Here is a 19,781-nt window from a genome sequence, read left to right as displayed (position 1 = left end):
CAAGCGAAGCGCTTACTTCACCATCGAGCAGATTTATACCCAACTTGTAGTTCGGCTTGTTTATAAAAGCACAAATATAATCGATCATTCATCAGGATTGTTGCATTTTGAAGCATCGATTTTGATTTTAAAATCAGCGTGGGAACCGAGCTGCACGCAATATTTTATTCAACCTAGAAATGTAAACAAGCCTCTATACTTGGTGGTCTCTCATTATCTTCTTTTCCTCTCCCCCCCGCAGCAATTCCTCACCTTCAACCCGTCCAGGAGAATATCGGCCTTCACTGCGTTGAGTCACCCCTACTTTCAAAGCGTGGACAGCCACAGCAGAAGTGTGTACGCAGCCCAGCCCATCCCCAGCAACAAGTCCACGATGGAGGAGAGGAGTGCCTGAAAGTCCTCTTTTCCCCCCCCCCTTTAACCGCCCTCCACGTTCTCGTGGCTATAAGTAGTATTTACTGTACCCTTCCTAAAAAGTTTGTCATGTTTTATTTCAGCGTGAAATCAAAATACATTAGTAAAGGTTTTTTTGGCACTGATTACCAGAAAAAGGTTTCCCTTTCAACAAATCCACTCAAATCAAGTAAAAACAAAACAGCTGGTTACAGGAGAGTTCACAATCTCAAAAAAATAGTCCAGAAAAGGCATCAGTGTTTGAGTACTGCAGCTTTTCTCCATTATGATGACGCCATTCTGTAATGAGGTTTACATTGTGAATTTCAAAGTCTATCCTTTGCTTTATTGATCTCCCCACTCAAGTCCTCAGTGGCCTCCTGCAAAGACGCGTCACCACCAACATATAGCACTTAGTTATTGGTCAGAAAGCTTTAATTAAGGGGCGTTTGCTGAGCTGTGTTTTAATGTTTGTCCTACGTGCCAAATACAAGCTGACAAGTAATGAGATTTTCCAGCTGTTGGGCCCTGCAGGCATGATGTTAACTAAAGAACAGCACATCTGGGTTTCCATCAGCAGCGCTCAGCCACATTAGTTCAATTCAGTTTTATTTATTTCAGAAAGATAAAGGCCAAATCACAACAGCAGTCACCTGGAGATGCTTTATTTTGAAAGGTAGAGACCCTACCTGATAAGCGATGAGTTGTATCAGCTGATGCGACGTGTGACACAGTTTAGAGCGGTAATATTGTCACTCCTTTATAGGTAACTTCGTTAAACGTTTTCTTTATGAATGTTTTCTGATAATCAGTGTCAAAAAAAGCATCATTAATGTTGGTTTTACGTTGCATATAAAACGAAGCCTAAAACAGACTAAAGTGGGCAAATACTTTCCCCCCTGGGGCGTATAAAACGCTCTGGGGGGCGGGTGAAGATGGGATGGCACCAAACGCCCCCCAGAACCCTGCGCACACAAGCTGTCATCCTTCCACGAACTGATGGATTGTAAATGCTGCTTTCAGGATGTGAAATGTTGTGTAACAATGCAAAGTGACCCGATCCTTTTATTGACTTGGAGTTGGGACTGTAGAGTCCGAAGAGCGGAAGCCTCCTTATGCCCAGTGTTTATACTTAACAATGGAAAAAAAAAGACTCTGGACTGCAGGAGAGAGAGAGAGACCAGACCAGAGCCTGGATGGATCTCACCTGCCTCTTTATTTTTGTTGTTGTGTTGTCTTGTTTGTTGTTTTGTTTTTATAAATAGCTTGCTTACTGCTGGTGTGTGCAGTGAGAAGACGAACGTTTCACACGCACATTTATTGTCCCCAGTGCCGCTGACATAAGCACGCTCACGTACCCATGTACTCACTCGGACGTTGTTAGGCATCACAAACCAGCCACCCACTGCCATGTCCATTATCATTCCAGTTTGACCTAGAATAATGGTGCCACCTTGTGGAAGTCTAGAGTAACTGCAGACCAGTAGCGGGATTCTAATGGTTTCTGCACACATCGAGGAACTCGTAACGGGGCTGATATCGGTGCTGAGACAACTTGGAGATGTTCCTACAACTTACATAGACTTTGACTTTTTAATGACTTTTAGCTGTACCAACGTGAGCGCTTTGTTTTATCATTATTGTGAAATCAAATTATTTCTTTCCAAATCATACAGTAATGCACAGACAGACCTGCACAAAGTGTCAAAGACAGACCCACAAGCACTATTCATTCAACATGGTAGAATTTTGGCACGCTTTTGTGTCACTAATATTCTGTATTTAATTTTAATTTTATTGACGAGTCTTATATACTTGTAACTTGATTTTTGTTTTGTTTTTTTAATGCTGGGGTATACAGTGTTCTTACACCAGTGACGCCAACTCATTAAAGGATTGTAGAGTCCGTGTAAGAATAGTTTGACGTTGTAAGGAATGTATAAAGGAAAAGCATTGGTACTGTACAGTAAATTGTGCTAGTTCTAAAGTACAAGCTGTAACAATAGAAACCTTTTGATACGTGCGTTTGTCAGCACATAGGCATGTCGTTAAAACGGATAGACGTAGAGTAGCGAGGGTCTGCAGAATGTTGCATGGCGAGAGTTGTTTCTTTGTTTTCTGTTTTATTTGCGTGTGGTGGGTTGTTCCGACGGATTTCTTTTATCATGTGTTGAGAACTACTACGGATTTTCCAGTAGTTTTGATGACGATGTGATGCACAATATTTTGTGTACAGTTTCTGCTTTATTTTACCTTGGCGTGCCGTTCTATCCAAGTTAAGTTTTGAACCGCAAGGTAAAAGCAAGTTTTTCCAGAGTTGTATTTTTGTATTTAGTAGTTCTTGCAGAACAGTAACATTGTAACACTGGTTTTTGTTTTGGGGTTTCGTAGCAGGTAGTGCTTTTAGCACACAGACACAGACACACACAGACTCAATCTCTGACTTTCTCAGGTTCTCTCCACGGACGTCCGAAACCTTTCGGGCACAGTTTGCACATCTCTGGGTTACTGAATGACTACGATACAACTTCTTCAGGTTTTCTTTCAAGCTGTCTAAGGATCGTGTCATTGATCACAATCTACTGTCTTTACTATTTATCGAATATATGTTACTGTAGTCCTTACTGTCTGAAGATAACTGCCTGTATAAACTGTTCTTGCCACAACCTAATGACCAGGTGGCAAACATGACAGAAATACATGTCTGCTTAACACTGTGTGATTTTAATTTTTTCTTCTTTTTTGTTTTTCTATTTGATAACGACTCATTTCTGGTGTAAGTGGCATCTACAATGCAATCAAAGCTACAAATGCGTTAGACACGGAGGTTTACATTTAAAATATTGACTGCTTTAATCTCATTACAGTTAATACAGTCACTGTGTGCTTTCTTATGATTTAACCAATCTGTAATGCTCTTCAGTCTCATAACAACTGAAATCCGCTGCTGAACTCTAAGCAGTGTCACTATTTTTGAACGTCGCTTCATCCATCACTCATATTGGCATTATACTTATGTATGAATGCATCGGTGTCTTATTATTATGTTGCACCAGCTGAATAAAAAGCAGCTTTTTATTAATGTTGTTTGGACTTATTTATCAGGGTTGGAGTAAATACAGAGGGCTAACGCTCATGAGGCGTACATGAAGAAATGGGAAAGAGGCGATTAGTGAGCAGGAGTATGGCTTCATGCTGAGAAAGAGTGCGCCAAATCTGATGTTTGCTTTCAGTGCTGATGGAGAAGGTCAGGAAATGCACTGTGTCTTTGTGGGACTAGAGAAAGTATATAATAGGGTGCCAAGAGTGGAACTGTGGAAATGCATGAGAAGTATGCAGGACATATATGAGGACAGTAAGACGGGGGTTGAGGTCTGCAATGTTCTGCTCTGAACCCTTCCTGTTTGCGAAGGAGTAACAGATGAGGTAAGCCAGGAGCCTCCGTGACAGATGTTTGCAGATGACACTGTTATCTGTAGTGATAGCAGGTGGAGGTATACTCTGGAGGGAAGAACAATGAAAGTTGACTGAACCATAACAGAATACATGTTGTTGAGGTTCACTTCTCGACCTCACCGATCCGTTTGATATCCCAGCTGGAGAAGAAGAGTCAGATGAGGCTGAAGTTTTCGTTCATCAAAGCTTTATTACCAATGCACATTGGGAGATCACACTGCATGCAGCCACAGCAAGCACCAAGTGGATCTGAGGAGCAATTCCTCAGTCTGTTCATTATAAAGGCTCTGGGCGCTCCCTTAAGGGACTTGCCCTATATTTATCTAGTAGTCCCACAAGCATGTTGCAACCTTTAAATTACATGATTAGACACGGGGGCTACAGGTGAGCTCACCCTACGCCCACTACAGTCAGCAAACCGAGTCATAAAAAGAATACGTTGTTTCCTTATCAAGGACATTCAAGGCCACACACCCTAACGTTCACATAGAAAGGTACACTCCCCAACTGTTCCTCTATAGTTTCCTGCTTTTCTATTCTTCTTTACAACCTACTCCTTATCTCTGCATATCATAGGGGAACTGAAACATGCCACCTGCTTTAATACTTTCTCACAATGTCTATGTGAATGAGAGGGAAACGGGTGTAACAGTGAAACAGCAAAGAGCAGAGATAGTGAGGGTAGATGAGTTTAAATACCTGGGGTCAACCATGCGAAGCAACAGACTGCACAAGAGAGGTGAAAAAGGGTTAGGCAGGGAGGAGAGTGTCATAGGGATAATTTGTGACAGAAGAATAACCTCAAGTGTAAAGAGAAGGTTTACAAGATGATAATGAAACCTGCTATGATGTATCATTTGGAGATGGTGGCAGTGACAAAAAGACGGGAGGTGGAGGTGAAGATGTCAACATGGTAGTGAGCAGAATGGAGATGATTAGATATTAGTATATCAGACAGACAGCTCAGGCTTAGCAGTTAGAGTTACAGAGGCGAGGCTGAGATGGTTTGGACCTGTACAGTAGAGGCATAGTGGATATAGTGAACAAAGGATGTTGAAGATGGAGCTGCCAGGCATGATGAAAAGAGGATCACATGCAGAGAGTTGGTGTGACAAAGGAGGATGCTTGCCATAGGGTGAGATGGGGGGAAGAGGATCAGCTATGGTGACCTCTAAAGGAAGCAGCCAGAAGAAGTAGTAAAATAAAAGTATTAGTAAAAGCATTAATTTCTGGCTTATTTCAACACTACTTGGATTCTGACACAATATCCTACTCTTTTCCGGAAGGGGGCAGTAGTGTAGTATTTGCGACGGCAGCCGAAGAAGAAGAATCAGTCGAGCTTTTATCAACTCGAAGTGGCTACGTAAATGTTAGCAAGGTAACACAAATGGTTGTTCTTTCTCTTGGGTGTTGTTTCCCATTGCTGACTCGACATGGGCAAGAGAGACAATCGAGTGGTGAGTGGTGCCGCATAATTTGAATAAAATTATTTGCATATCTACCGAGTGACATTTAGTAAACAAGATAAAAATAAACGGGCTATCGCGGCAGTTAGCATTGGTTAGCTTACGTACGTGTCCACTAGGTATTGTGATGCTAGGCCTGCTGTGTACGGTGGTTAGTTTAGCCGCGCATATGCACACTTAGCTTGGAAATACAACAGCGTAGATTGGTTGCTTTAATCTTTAGGCTTTCAAACAGCTAACGTTAGCTTAGTGCATCAGAAGGTAATCCTAAATTTGGGAGTAGTTAAAGTTTGGCATGCTGAGGTTGCACAGTGGTCCCCCCCGGCTTGCATCTTAGGCGCACTGACTTGACCGTTGTTGATTGGCAAATACAGCAACTACTTTATTACTAAGTACTACTAATTGCTCTCTCAATAGCCTCGGGAAGCTCCAGGTACACACAAATCTTACACAGTAGCAGCGTCCTGCTGTAAACCCCATGCCCAGGCTCTGTTTGCCCTGTTTCACAGCTATTTTAGCGATCCCGCATGTAGTACTGGTGAATTGCAATGCATTATGCCATATTTTAAGCGTCCCTCTATTAGAAGGATGGAAATGAATGCTTTTGTCTGTGTTTCAGGCTTACATTAACCCCATTGCTGCTGCACGAGCCAGGGGGCCGGTACAGGGCTCTGGGCCAACCATTCAGGATTATTTAAGCAGACCTCGACCAACATGGTAAGTAAAGGGCAGATCTGCAGCTTAGTGATGTAAAGTGGTGTCCTCACTTTATCATCACCACAAGAACATTTTTGGTGTACTATTAAAGAGCCAAAGGAGTCAAGGTGAACATATCTGGCAGCATAGTCTTTGTTAAAGGGTTTTAATAAATTCAAAACTCTAAAGCATATGAACAGTATTAAGTAGATAAAGCTATTAGTGATTCCTAAATAAGAATACTAACCTCACCTTTAACTAGAAGAATCCAGTCTTTTCCAAAAGGTGACAGTTTTGGAATTAAGCCGTTTAAAAAAAAAAAAATTATTTGTGTTTATCAGGGAGGAGCTAAAGGAACAGCTGGAGAAGAAGAAAAAGGGCTCTCGAGCCCTGGCTGACTTTGAGGACAAAATGAATGAGGTATGTTTGCATTATATACAGAGCATTTGAACAGGGCTGTTAATCACAGTTTTCCTCTGGAGTTAGCTTACTTTTAATACTCCATGGCTGCCTTACTTGTCTATAAATTAAAAAGACAAATACAATCTTAAAGTTATTTAGTTTGTGGTTGGCACAGGGGTGCATTTGTTCAAACATCCTGGTCAGCTGGAGCCTTTCTGGGCCTCCTGGTACTCTGGCTTCCTCCCACAGTCCAAAGATGTGTTTGTTTGGTTAGTTGGTTATTGTTAATTGACTGTTTATTTACGAGTGTGAGAATGTTTGATACAGTGAACTCGGAGCCTGAGTGCAGGTGTACCGCATGTTTTACCTTCTTAGGGGAAATCTGTGTTTGCAATGGAAATGTGACCGTACTGTGAGAGCTTGATTTTTATTTTATTTTTTTTTTATTTGTTTTTGTGTGTAGAACATTTGAAGTGTTGTCATGGTTTCTCACTGTAGCAACATTGTAATCCATATTAGATGAAAATATTGCAACTTATTGAAACAGTTACCAAATAAACACCACGGGGGGGTCAGGGGGTTGGGAAGCTCATCTTGTAACCGGAAGGTTGCCGGTTCGATCCCTAGCTCTGTCCGTCTTGGTCGTTGTGTCCTTGGGCAAGACACTTCACCTACCGCCTACTGGTGATGGCCAGAGGGGCCGATGGCGCGATATGGCAGCCTAGCTTCTGTCAGTCTGGCCCAGGGCAGCTGTGGCTACAACTGTGGTTTGCCTCCACCAGTGTGTGAATGTGAGAGTGAATGAATAGTGGAATTGTAAAGCGCTTTAAGGGTTGCGAAAAGCGCTATATAAATGCAGTCTATTATTATTATCATTATTATTATTGTTATTATTATACTATTTTGGTAACATTGTTTCTTGTTTTTTTTAAGAGATGGAAGAAAGAACTTGCCAAAAACAGAGAGAAAATGCTAGGTGCAAGTGAAAAGGACAAGGAGGAGAAGAAAGACAAAAAAGAGGTATGATATGAATCCTGTATCAGGTTCATGAAGTATTATTTTTATTTCTCGTCTTTACTCACTTTTTGTTTCTCTGTGCTTCATTTGCTTGGCATTTGTGTTTAGAAAAAGAAGAAGGAGAAGAAGAAATCCAGCAGGGTGAGGAGAGACCTCCAGCATTTTGATTGACAGCTGTGCCATGTTACTGATACATACACACAGAGTGCATGTTTTCTAAACTCGTCTCTTATTCAAGCCTGTGAATGCAGTTTGGGTTTTTTTGTTTTTTCAAACAATCGAATAACCTCATATCTAATGAACCCTGCTTCCACTGTGTTTTGGTCAAGCATTCTTCATCTTCCTCCTCCTCATCGAGTTCTGATTCCTCCAGCAGCTCCTCCTCAGAGTCAGATGACGAGGTAAGGTCCTTTTATGATTCATTTTACATCTCATGTGCTTCATTTGAACCTAATCTAGTGTAACACAATACAGCTGCACGGCATGTAGCATTAAACAGGTTCGGGTTGGGACATTTCTGGAGTCTGCTGGATGACAGTTTACTATCAAAACTAACTTGGGATGCAAGTTTTTTGGCCCACTGGCTTGAGCAGTCAGTGTGCCACAAGGCTGTTGACTTGATATCCTGTATGTCTTTTCGCTGCCTTCTCTCACCTTTCTTGTCCACTCTTAAACTGTCCTTGTCTTAATAAAAGCTAAAAAGCCCCCAAAAATTAATAAAAAAGAGGAAAAAAAAAAAATTAAACTGTATTTTTTAGAGAGATCAGATTTATAAAGACTTTAGTGGATCTTAGGAGGATTCCTGCTTTCCTTCACATACAGCAAAACACTGATTGCAGGTTTTTTTTTTTTTTGCACGTGCAGGATGAAAAGAAGACTGTAAAGAAGAAGCGAAAGAGAAAGAAGTCGTCATCCAGAAGAGCATCGGACAGCTCAGAGGATGAGTCAGATGCTGAAAGCAAGGTTTTACTCTTTCCAATGCTGCAAGTAGTGATAGTGGATTCATTGCAGTTTTATAGAAATGGACTGTGGTGGTAATTTTTTGTCCTTTTTTCTTTTTCCAAGAAGAAAAGGAAAAGAATAAAGGAAGAAGGTGACAGAGATAAGGTAATTTACGTTTATTCAGTTATTCACTTATCTGTCGTTTTGATGACGACGCTTGATTTAAAATGCAATTCTCTGGCTTTTCTTTTCCTCCCTAAACAACTTAAATAAATAAATCTTGTGTCCATCAGGATGAAAAGAGCCGTAGAAGAAAGAGGAAGGCTGAGAGAAGTCATAAAGGCTCATCATCAGAGTCGTCTGCTGACTCTGATGATGATGAGGCGGTAAGTATTATTTCTGTCTCTCACACATTTCTGCAGTCATTAATTTTTTATTAAAAATGTATCCGTTGCCTCACTTTACAAATAGACTTGAAGTAGTTGAGCGTTACTCTGTTCATCCTTTGTTCCTCTTTTGCTTCTTTGGTCTTCTCGGTTTTTAAATTTAATAGCTCCTCACTGAAAATGCTCCCCTGATTTTATTTTATTTTTTTTTGTCAGAGCTGAGTCGATCTTATTCTCAGGTCAGATATTTATGGCAGTCTGTCTTCACTGCTGTTTGCACACGAACAGATTGTTTGTGCAGACCAAGGCTTTTAATAGCTGACTAAAACTGGACTTAAAATTAGATCTGAAAAAACATTTGGGTGAAATAAAATAAGAAAACTAGACATCTTGGGGGAAACTAACATAAATAATCATATAAAAATAAAAAGCTAATTGGCAAATGCAAACCTGTAATGACTCTGGTCCAGATGTCACCAAAGTATCTCAGAGGGCTTCTGTTATAATCACAAAGGGGTCGGTTACTCATTAGTGATCCTCCTGTTTTGCACGTAAAAGAAGCCTCCACCCAAAATACTTGAATAAATCACGTGTTTGTATCTGTCTGCTGGCTGTTGGAGCACTATTTATTTAGGTGTTATTTTCTTATTTAAGCATTGACAATGAGATGCACATGTAGACATCTGATGGAAATACGAACCGCTTGGATTTATGTCTTGAATGTGTTACCTTTTCATTCTGATAGTGATCTGGACAAAGCCTTAGTTACTTTAATCATTCAAGCAGTCAAACTGAACCATTTTTCATGTTATTCAATGGAGCCTTTTACATTTCTGCCCTGTCAGATAGAGGCCGTTCGCTGGTGTCCCTCTTTAAACCCTGTACTTGGATACAGTAGCGATACAGAACAGAAGTCAAATCATCAGTTTCATTTTTCCTAAAATGTTTACGCAACCAGATGTTCAAGCTCTCGTGTCTCTTTACTGTAGGGGGAAGTCCATCTTTGTGTCATTTTTAGCAAAGCATGGCAGCATTTAATGTTCAGCTCCTTGAATCATTGCACACAACACTACATTAAATTACTTTATAGGATCATTTAAATGAGTTCCTTACTGCTCCTCTTCATGATGTGAGTGAAATGGTTTCAGATATGAACTTTTGTTTGACTTCAAATGTCCACAGTTGTATTTCCCCAGCACAGCATCACTGCTACAGGCAAAATAAAAAATTAATATCCTGCAGTGCGACGTGGAATAGATCCTTCTCCTCAATAACTTGGAGAAAATCCATCCTAATTCTATCAGTGTTTGACGCAGTGCTGATGGTGTTCTTAGCCAAGCCAGCTTTATTTATAAAGCACTTTTAAAAATAGCAACATCTGAACATAGGAGTAAAACAGCCTTAAGAATTTAAATAAGTAAATAAATATATTCAAATTACAAAACACAAGATGCAATAAATAAAAAAATAAAAAAAATCATAATCTCAAACTGGGTCACACGCCCAGTTTTAACTAACCAGTGATCTGTACTGCATGTATTCTATTTAATAATTCAGAAGAAAGATAAAGGAGTCATGAAGATTTATGTTTGACAACATCTTTGGTCCTGGATTGACCCCACAGCTGTTGCAGCTGATTGTAGAATTTCCACTATTGTGAAATATTAGGGGATTTTTTTTTTTTAAATTCTTTGTCACCTTTCAACTTTTTACTCCTGCAGGTTGAAGCCAAGAAGAAGAAGAGAAGCAGCGAGGAAAAGGAGAAATTCACAGTGAGACATTTTACTTCATTTCCTATTTCAAGACAGTCCGCAAACAAGATTTTGCGGGCAGAGCAGTATATCGTTGTACATCGTTCAAAAGACCAATCAGTCACTAAAATGCAGAATTTTTTTTATTTTTCCAGGACAAATCCAAGAAGAAGAGGAAAAAGAAGCACAAAAAACATGGCAGAAAAAAGAAAAAGAAGGCGGCGTCTCAGTCGGACTCGGACCTCGACTGAAAACGTGTCTCCCATTTTTCTGACAGCTCAATAGTAGAGTCATTTTTGCCTTTGACTACCAAAAACTACTCGCATCCAATTTTTGGGGATTTCCACCTGAACAGGGGAAGCAGCGGGCTTGAATGCTCGGCTTCTATGTGTGAAGTGAAAATGAGGAAAGCGCCGGTCCCTCTAAGTGGAAACGACTGGTGCATCTTTTTTTGTTTTACCACCATGATTTTTCTGCACTATTGGTCTGAGTTACACAGTACAGGACTGAACTCCCCACACTTCCCTCTCTTTTCCTCCTCTCTCTCTGTGGAGATTTGAGTGTGCCTGGCACTCCCCACCACCTTCAGAATGCTAGCCCTCTAGGAGTTAGCCCCTGTGCTTCACACCTGACATCTTCCATTGCTACACGAGGCTGTTGATGCTAGTGCCTGCGTGATGCATGTAGACGTGATGACCGGATGTCTTGTCAGCTTCATATTGAAGTTGGCCATTGTTGTAAGAAATGAGCTGCACAGTCATACAGTAATACAAGGGATAATTGTTTTCGTTAGATGAGTTGTTACACTGCAGTGTAATTGTACAAACAATGGAGTTCAATAATAAAGTATTGTTTTAACCTTTGTTGCTGTTATGTAGTTACAACACTGAGGCCAGAAGGAGTTGGTTAAGTAATAAAGCTGTTGTTTGTAGGTCTCCAGGTTGCTGGAGCTTCGGCCTCTTCAGACCCCGTTCTTCTCCGTTCTGTTTCTGAAACTGGAAAAAGAAAAACAAATATGTAAACCTCACTACTTTAAGTGCCTCTTACTGAACCATGAGTCTGACTTTGTGTTTGAATCTGCTGTCATGCCGCACAATGAATGAGATGCCTCACCGATGAAACCACAGGCTCCAAAAGTGTGACACCACTGTGGAAAGTGTCATGAGTCACCCTTCATTTCTCCATATTTTGTCTCTAAGGAGCCAGACTCGTATTTTTTCAAGTGGCCTCAAGCAACAGTTCTGCAGGCTTTCTGAAAGTCTTTCACTCACTTTCAGCCCAGTCCTTCTACCTGACATTTTTAGAGGAATGTTTTTTGTTTGTTAAGCCACTTAACTCTGACCTGTGAGTGATTCAAGCATAAAAACAGCACCTAACAATCTGAAGGATGAACCTCTTTGTGTCTACACACAACTTGGCAAAGAACCAGTTTTAAATTGTATCTAGGCTTCGATCTATGAAAAATGTCAAAGATAACACTGACAGACATAAAATTCTTTTTTATGCCAACAAAGTGGTTCCACAGCAGATGAACAGCATCTGAAAGTCACATCCTTAAGAAAGAGGCAAAAAAGACCTAGGAGGTGCATCGGGCCCTTCAGCTTCAGTGAACAGCAGGTAGATCATCAGAAATGGTCTCAGAGGGACGGTGGCTGTTAAAAGGCCATTCCTAAGGAAAGGAAACAAGGAGAAAAGGCTGGGGAATGTCAAGTTACACAAGAACAGGACTGAAAATCGGTGGCAATAGGTCTTACGAACTTTGAAAATTTAGCTTCAAATTGCCATCTATAAATACAGGAGAGATTTACCACAGTGAGTCTCAGGATCACTGGAGGCTCTGTCATGGTTTGGGACCATTTTAGCAAGTGGCTGAGATATACTGTCAAAATTGATGGCATTATGAAAACAGAAAGTTCTTTCAAAGTTTGGACCACCATGCAATACCATCTGGAAATCATCTGAATGGCAACAGCTTCATTTTTTTTTATCATGACAACGATCCCAAACACGCTGCCAATGTAGTAAAAGCATACCTGGATAGAAAAATGCACAGTGGAACACGTTTAGTCATGGATTGGCATGCAGTAATTTCCATAAAGTATAAAAGTGGGAACTGAGAATTAATGTGGTGGGGTGGGGGTGGATATTTGTTTCCTTTGAGCAAACATGTGCTGGCATTTCATAGTTTAGGTGATTTTAATAAAAAAAAAAAATATAAAGCTTTCACAAACTGTGAGTGTAAAGGCCAAATAAAATAAAAGTTTGAGAACATTTAGCCACTCATCACAGTGGCAGGACTTCATAGGCAGGTCTTGTGATCAAAACAGAGGTATGAAAGGTTAATGTGTGTTCATAAAGCCTTGTTTAATCTTTAAGTTGCCCAGTAAACAATGCACTTCCCTTTAAAAATAGAAGTTTTATCTGTGGGCGTGAACTACTGTAGTTCCAGAAACCTTAAAAACTGCTATATGACTGTCACAGGACAGAAGTGCTGTGATGTGAAGTCAAGCTCTCAGCTGCTCCTCAGTGGGCGGGTCTTACCTGCACTATAAAAAGCCATGCAAGTTTCAGTGATAGGGGAAGTGTGAAATATATGACAGGAAACTGTTGACTCTCTTCCCAATCTGAAGGTATGTGATTCAAAGATTTGATTTTAAAATCTTTTATGGGCAATTTATTGGTTTAATATCTTGTTTTGTAAGTTTCATTTGAGAGCAGGAATCTTCAGAAGAAGTGAAAATGATACTGTAGTTACAGGAGTACATGCGATCAAAAGTCTGACTTGTGAGCTGCAAAGAAATATGCACTTTATCTACTTTTTAATATCACCTTGATGTCAGTGGAAAAGAATTAAAGGGAAAAAGAAAAAGTCAGTGTGATGCTCTCCCCTCCAGATGTCGAGGCTCACTCTGTGGTTGTCAGTCGGGGTGTTTATGTGGGGATTTGCTTCTGGCTTAATCACGTGTCCTGATGGGAGTACTTGCTCAGACATCGATACCTGCTGCAAGACTGAGCGTGGATATGGCTGCTGTCAGTATCCAAAAGTAAGTCAGCTATATTCACACAAATATAGCTTTCCATGAGTGTTGTTGCTTTGGTTTTTTATTTATTGTTTTGCTTGTTGTTGGTTTTGGAAGTCAGGTTGGAAATAAGTCGTATTCACTCTGCAGGCGGTGTGCTGCGCAGACATGCTCCACTGCTGTCCGTCAGGGTATCGCTGTAACCTGGTGACACAGCTGTGTGAGAAACTGGACCAGCCGTGGCTGAGCATTCCCATGGTGAAGAAGGATGCTGCACAGAAACTCACATATCCTTTCCTCTATAAGCCAGCGCTGCCTTCAGTACCTGCCTTTGTCATCCCTATGTCAGAGGACACAGAGAGCATGAATGAGGTAGGACACACCACGCTGACAACATTTAAAGGCTGCCTGTCGCTTTAACTCCTCACTTTGTTGAAAAGAAGCGATGTTACACAAAGAAGAAGTTAATAAAGCAATAAGGCAGGATCACATGAGTTCACCAGTCACATGAATGTGATGACAGCTGTCAGTTTGCTCACTTATATTGCAAGACTGCTGTAATCATTTTATATGTGACAAGAAAAGAACTGCACGTGCATCAGCTGTTTCTCGCCATGATGAGAGCACACCTGGACAGTTGCTGAATTTCTTTTCTAACTTTGCATCCTTTAGCTCTGTGTAGTTTTCCTCATGGGTTTCAGAAATACTGCTGCCCCTTAGATGGCCAAGTAAAGTAAAAAAAATTCCTGGTTTAGCTTGATTAATTAAATACAAAAAGAAATCAGGTTTTTAAAGGACTTTTAGATAAAATCACACATCCTCTCACATACACGCATAGAAAAAGTTCAGTTCCTTGGAGTTGTTAGTCTGCTTGCAGACTCTGTTTATCGGTTCCTCTTGTCAGAGGAGGAAAACAGTGGAACAGTCTTGAGCGTAGACATGGATATTACTTTTATTTTTATTGCTTAAAAGGACAAGATTGCGATGGTAAAGTGCAAAGTGCATACAGGACAGAAACAACTGCATTGTGCTGCTGAAGCAACTTTGCAAGCGCCTGCAAACATTTGACCCACAGCATGCAGTCAATTTTCACAAATGTAATGTCTTTGATATGTTACGATATCTGATAAATTTGTATCAATTCCCATCGCTACATACAAAGTGTACTTTCCCCCCCATGTGACAGCTCAGATAGACTTTATCCCCCATTTAATAGGATTGATGAATCGACTAATTTTTGGATAAGACGAACAGGCTAATAGTTAGCCTGTCCTTCCCATTTTGCAGATACCAGAGCCAGCTCTAACACACGTCGGCTCCCCTGAGGCCCAAGTCATTCGCTGTGATTCCCTACATTACTGCCAGGGGGGGATGTCTTGCTGCCAGGCATCCACAGGCCAGTGGAACTGCTGTCCCTACCCACTGGTAAGGATTGTGCATAAATCCCAGAAATGCCATCACCTCTTGCTGTAATAAGGTTGATGTTTTGTTCTAACACAAACACTTGGACTGATTTCAGGGCCAGTGTTGTGCAGATGGTCTGCACTGCTGTGAGTATGGATACACCTGTGATGCCTCCTCCTTGAAATGCAGAAATTCTTACTCTTGAGATTTCTCAGGGCTGCACGAATGATGTTGAAACACGATGCTGAATGTTGAAACTGCACTGTAACAGTTTAGATCTGTTTTTATATTTTTTTAAAATTTTTTAAATACTGTTACTTCAAGATTTGTCAAGATTTTGCTGAAAATTATTACACACACTGCCACATCTGAGATAGAAGCCGATCAGCCTCACAAGAAGACAGCGAGCGGGCAATTGATGTTATATCCACGTAAGATTACTTTAAGTATTCGTTGGCTGTTTTGTGTTTAAATTGATGCTGCTGCGTCACTGGACAGTCACCATTTAACTTCACAAATTAGCTTCAAAAGATTTCCTGCAACCATTTATTTCCACTGAGGTCATGTTGAAAATGTCTAATGTCTGGATTCTTTTCATAAACTGAAAAATCAAAGGCTTTTCTGCTATTTTCAAGTCAAATTGTGGCGTTTTTGTATTGAAAGTTAAAAACATAAGAATATTTCCAAATAAAAATGATAGAAATGTGAGTTTTGATGCCGCAAAATGTTGGTGTGTTGGTGTGACTGGTTGCAAGGTCAGACTGCCACATAAAGAAGTGGAGGACTGGAAGGTGAAAGCTTTTTAAAAAAAATTTATTCATTTTTGTGTGTTTTATTCTTTCTTTTACTTTATTTGTCTCCATTAACAATATAACTTGCTGACCACCTGGATATAGCAGCAGACATGCAGAGTTTGATACAAATCAGGCACCACAGCAGGGTTTCTGCGGGTGGCAGCAGATTTAGAATTATGGAGAAATGAAGAAGCTGATGGTGCAACACACTTAGATGAGGAAAGACGGTAACACAATAGTAATGGAGGAGGAATGGTAAAGTTATGGTAAGAAAAAAAAAATAGGGAAGTGAAACAAAGACAGGCTCCATTTTACAGCCAACACTCAAAAACATGTCAAAAAGGAAGAAGTGTGGCAATAACCAGTTAAGACTGGGTCTATATGGAGAGAAAAAGTCTTACAAAGTGTAAACTAAGATTTCCAGTGTGCAGTGATTTGTGTGCATTTTTTTTTTTTTGAGAGAGAGAGATTCATAGATTTTTATTTTGAGCTTGGATTAAAATATAAAGACATTAAAACAGTGCTTGACCGTAGACACAGTCTTAATATAAGTTAAACTTAGTTAAGTTCAGTGAAGTAGGGTTGGTTTGGTCTTAAAAAAAACTACATTTATGTATATATTGCTTACACAAGATTAATAAAACCTTAACACCATAATTGGCTTTCTTTTCCTTCAGAAACACACCAAAGAATATCATATTTAAGGTAAATGGGGTAATTTGAATCCCACTCGATTGAAGCCAGGCATGAGAATCCAACCAAGATTTGTATAAAATTGCACAAAAAATAGATGGTCCAAATCCAGTGCACACACATTTACAAAGCAATGTGAGTTTAGCTTCACAAATCTGAGGATTTTCTCTTCCAAAAACTTTCTGTACATATAAATGTCTCACATTCATCTGGTTGACTTACAAACCCTTAAATGTGTGTGCACGGATCGCCTGAAACACTCACATCACATCACATGGCCACATCTGGTTTTGAGAATTTGCACAGATCCACGAAGGTTGCCTTCATATCCCAGTGTAAAACCGGGACATCTGAGCTTCCTCCTCCTCCTTCCTTTTAATGTATTTTTTTTAAACTATGCATTTCCTTTATCTTAAAAAAACAGAATAAGACACCTCTCCAACAGAAAAAATAGATTTAACATTTAAAGGCATTACACAGTAGCCTAGTAGGGGAATATATGGTTTAAAACAGCTACGACTTTGTGAATTATTCAGGATTAGTCATTAGCTAACATTAGTGTTAGCCTGCTATTACCAGAGAATGGTAAGATTAGCATCAACGTATTATTCCACATTACATGGATTATATCTATATTCAAAATATACAGAGATTGGTTGGCATATACTCACTCCAGAGGACGACTGGGAGTGATGCATAACCACGGTGATCCCTCTATCTGCAGATGTGCACTGACTTTTCCCACTAGGCTACTGTGTAGTAGCCATATCTGGTAAAATGTTTTGAATTAGATGGGTGATGAGCTGTGCTGTTTCTTTAGAAAAAAAAAAAACGGTCAATTTTATTAAAAATGTAGAACAAAAGCAAAACAAACAAACAAAAAAAGTGAGGAAGTGAGAGTGATGTTACCCGTTTTAGACATTTGTATCCACCCAAAGGTTTTTCAAGGAGTAAACTATCTGATTCGTGAAGCTGAACTTGAAAAATTGTGCGTAAATAATAACCATTTGTTCTGGTTTGAGTGTATCCTTTTTATTTCATTTTATTTTTTAACGTGTGGTCGAATAGCTTGATGTTCGTGTGTGTTGTCCTCAAAAGTTACACACAAATCACTGTACACATTTGTAAATCTTAGTTTACGCTTGTGGATCGTACGCAGTCTCGTAACACTTTCGAGGCACGTTTCTCTCTATAGGTCTGTGTGCGCTCAGTTATGTGTTGGCAGTAGTTTGCGAGCACCTGGACAGAAACTGTGGATCAGGATTTAATGAAATGCAACAACTTATAACACAAAGACAAGCCTCATGAAAGGAGAACTGAAGCACAAGTTACAATGTTTTGTATCGTGGTCGTGGGCGAGGGGGCGAGGGTTAATATAGTTCACTAGAACGTTCGAGCGAACTATATTAACCCTACTTTTAGTTACTTCCAGTACTGGAAGTAACTAAAACTATATTTTGTATACATATACATATGTGTGTGTGTGTGTGTGTGTTTGTGTAGAGAGAGAGAGAAAGAAAGAGAAACATCTTACACTTTGATAATATGGCCAAATTTTTTAACACATGAAACAATTAAGCATGGTAGTATAAATCAATTAATTTTTGAGACCCAGACCAAACAGGTGTGCTGTTGTTGGCTTCTCACCTTGACAAGCTCAAGCCATTGTTAATAGGACACAGACATTCCATCAAATCCAGAGATGCCACAGGTTTCAGTGGAAGTGTAGTAAAAGAGAGTTAGGCCTGTTCAAGAGACACTATCTACAAGATGTCAGCAATTTAAAAGAAAAGTTGTAAACATGTTAGAATTTTTTATGACAAAAACAGGAGAGAGAAAGGAGACAGAAAGGAGAGAGATCACCTTACCCTGGGGCAGTAGTTCCCAAACTTTTTTTGCTAGGCCGCCCTTTGTTTTACAAGAAAAATCTTAGCCCCCCCCCCTCCGCACAATCACATACTCCACACACACCCATATTTTATTTTCAAACTCCATTGCGGTTTATTTCACACCTCAAACACTGAGTAAACAATTAAACAAATACAAGTAAACTGCAATAAATTACAGGTAGTAATAAAATACACCACTAACTCTTTTACGCTACGTCCACACCTACACGGGTATTTTTGAAAATGCAGCTGTTAGGTACCTTTCTGATTTTATAATTCTATGTTTTCAGTAGTTCTTCTTAATAAATTTTGATTTGTAAAATTCATCTGTCTCACCTCTGCTGTTAATAACGAGTCTGTGGGCTTTGGTAGCCAGTGTAACACTTACATTGGCTAGAGAAATCTTTCCTGGGGTGTAACTCCCTCCCCCAGGTGGCGTTGTCAACATCTTAGTTACCGTCCCTGGTTATCCCTCATTCGCGCCACCACAATCTGGCGTTGTGTCGACAGGATATTTTCAGGCAGAGATCTGTTGCAGGTTTTTTTTTTGTTTGTTTTGTTTTGTTTTTTTGGGGTTAAATCTGTTCGGTTGGTCTGGTTATTGTAGTGCAGCGGCAACACAGCAGCAGCGGCAGCGTCGGGACGGACTTCTGGTTTTATAAAGTGATATTTAAATACTCTGGTTTATCATGGAGGAATAGCTCACACAGCTACGAGACTTGGTAGCTCAGCTGCAAGCAGAAAATCAGCAGATGCGGCAAGAGCGAGGATCGGAGCAACCTGGCACCAGTGCTGCTGCTACAGGTTCATCCACCAATGTGCATTTTGCTGTTTCAGCTCCCGCGACTGAGAGACTGATTTACATTCCTCGGGAGAGGAAGTGCCCATGGTTCAACGGTAAGACTGGTATAGGTATTGCCAAATGGGTGGAAGAGGTGCAGGCCTGTTTGAGGGTACGACATCTTTCACCAGCCGACCAAGCCCTTTTCATCTATGATCGTCTAGAAGGCGAGCCCAGAGAAGAGATTAAATATCGGCTCCCAGAGGAGAAAGACGATCCCGAAAAGATTTTGACTATTTTACAGGAACTGTATGGGTGTACTAAGTCATATGTCTCTCTGCAGGAAGAGTTCTTTTTTAAGACGACAGCAGGAGGGAGAAACATTGCAAGAGTTTTCGCATGCTCTTATGTGCCGCATGGATAGAGTTGTGAAACAGTCCCCTCATGTTCTGCTGAACAAAGATGTGTTGCTTAGAGACCAATTTGTTGAAAATGTGCTTGATTGTTTCTTACGCAGAGAATTAAAACAGTATGTCCGCGGCCACCCTACTGCCACCTTGATGGATGTTCGTCGTGAGGCTATATTATGGAAGCGTGGAGGTATGCCAGGGGGCGGGAGGGATAGAAATTACTCGGTTCCCCTGGCGTTAGGCTTTCAACACACTGTCCAGGAGGTCCCTTTTAGAGGTAG

At 40.4% G+C, this 19,781-nt stretch overlaps 2 protein-coding genes and 1 long non-coding RNA gene across 4 annotated transcripts in view; all 3 read left to right on the top strand.

The window, feature by feature from the left end:
- The window catches only part of cdk6 (cyclin dependent kinase 6), a 40,517-nt gene extending 37,042 nt beyond the window's left edge, over positions 1-3,475 (top strand). The window contains exon 8 of the mRNA XM_003457253.5: positions 242-3,475. Within this exon, the coding sequence (XP_003457301.1) occupies positions 242-394 (153 nt within the window). The 3' untranslated portion in view covers positions 395-3,475. The remainder of the gene's footprint in view (positions 1-241) is intronic.
- A 1,674-nt stretch (positions 3,476-5,149) lies between these two features.
- LOC106096746 (protein FAM133) lies at positions 5,150-11,372 on the top strand. Of its 2 annotated transcripts, none has more exons than XR_002058077.2 (11): positions 5,150-5,306; positions 5,935-6,032; positions 6,353-6,431; positions 7,347-7,433; positions 7,539-7,571; positions 7,760-7,831; positions 8,295-8,393; positions 8,499-8,537; positions 8,666-8,758; positions 10,480-10,530; positions 10,665-11,372. It is a non-coding gene; the product is annotated as a protein FAM133 (long non-coding RNA). The 2 variants fall into 2 exon arrangements; XR_002058076.2 differs by having other exon boundaries at positions 8,496-8,537.
- Positions 11,373-12,984: 1,612 nt separating this feature from the next.
- On the top strand, positions 12,985-15,753 carry LOC100692931 (granulins). Its single transcript, XM_003457268.5, has 5 exons — positions 12,985-13,139; positions 13,404-13,553; positions 13,680-13,901; positions 14,817-14,954; positions 15,049-15,753. The coding sequence occupies exons 2-5, from the start codon at positions 13,404-13,406 to the stop codon at positions 15,136-15,138; spliced, it is 600 nt and encodes a 199-aa protein (XP_003457316.1). The 5' UTR covers positions 12,985-13,139; the 3' UTR covers positions 15,139-15,753.
- The last annotated feature ends 4,028 nt before the right edge of the window (positions 15,754-19,781 follow it).

This window comes from Oreochromis niloticus, linkage group LG22 (assembly GCF_001858045.2).
Source record: "Oreochromis niloticus isolate F11D_XX linkage group LG22, O_niloticus_UMD_NMBU, whole genome shotgun sequence".
NCBI lineage: Eukaryota > Metazoa > Chordata > Actinopteri > Cichliformes > Cichlidae > Oreochromis > Oreochromis niloticus.
Note: the sequence above shows the minus strand (reverse complement) of the source record. Positions and strands in the feature narration are given on the sequence as shown.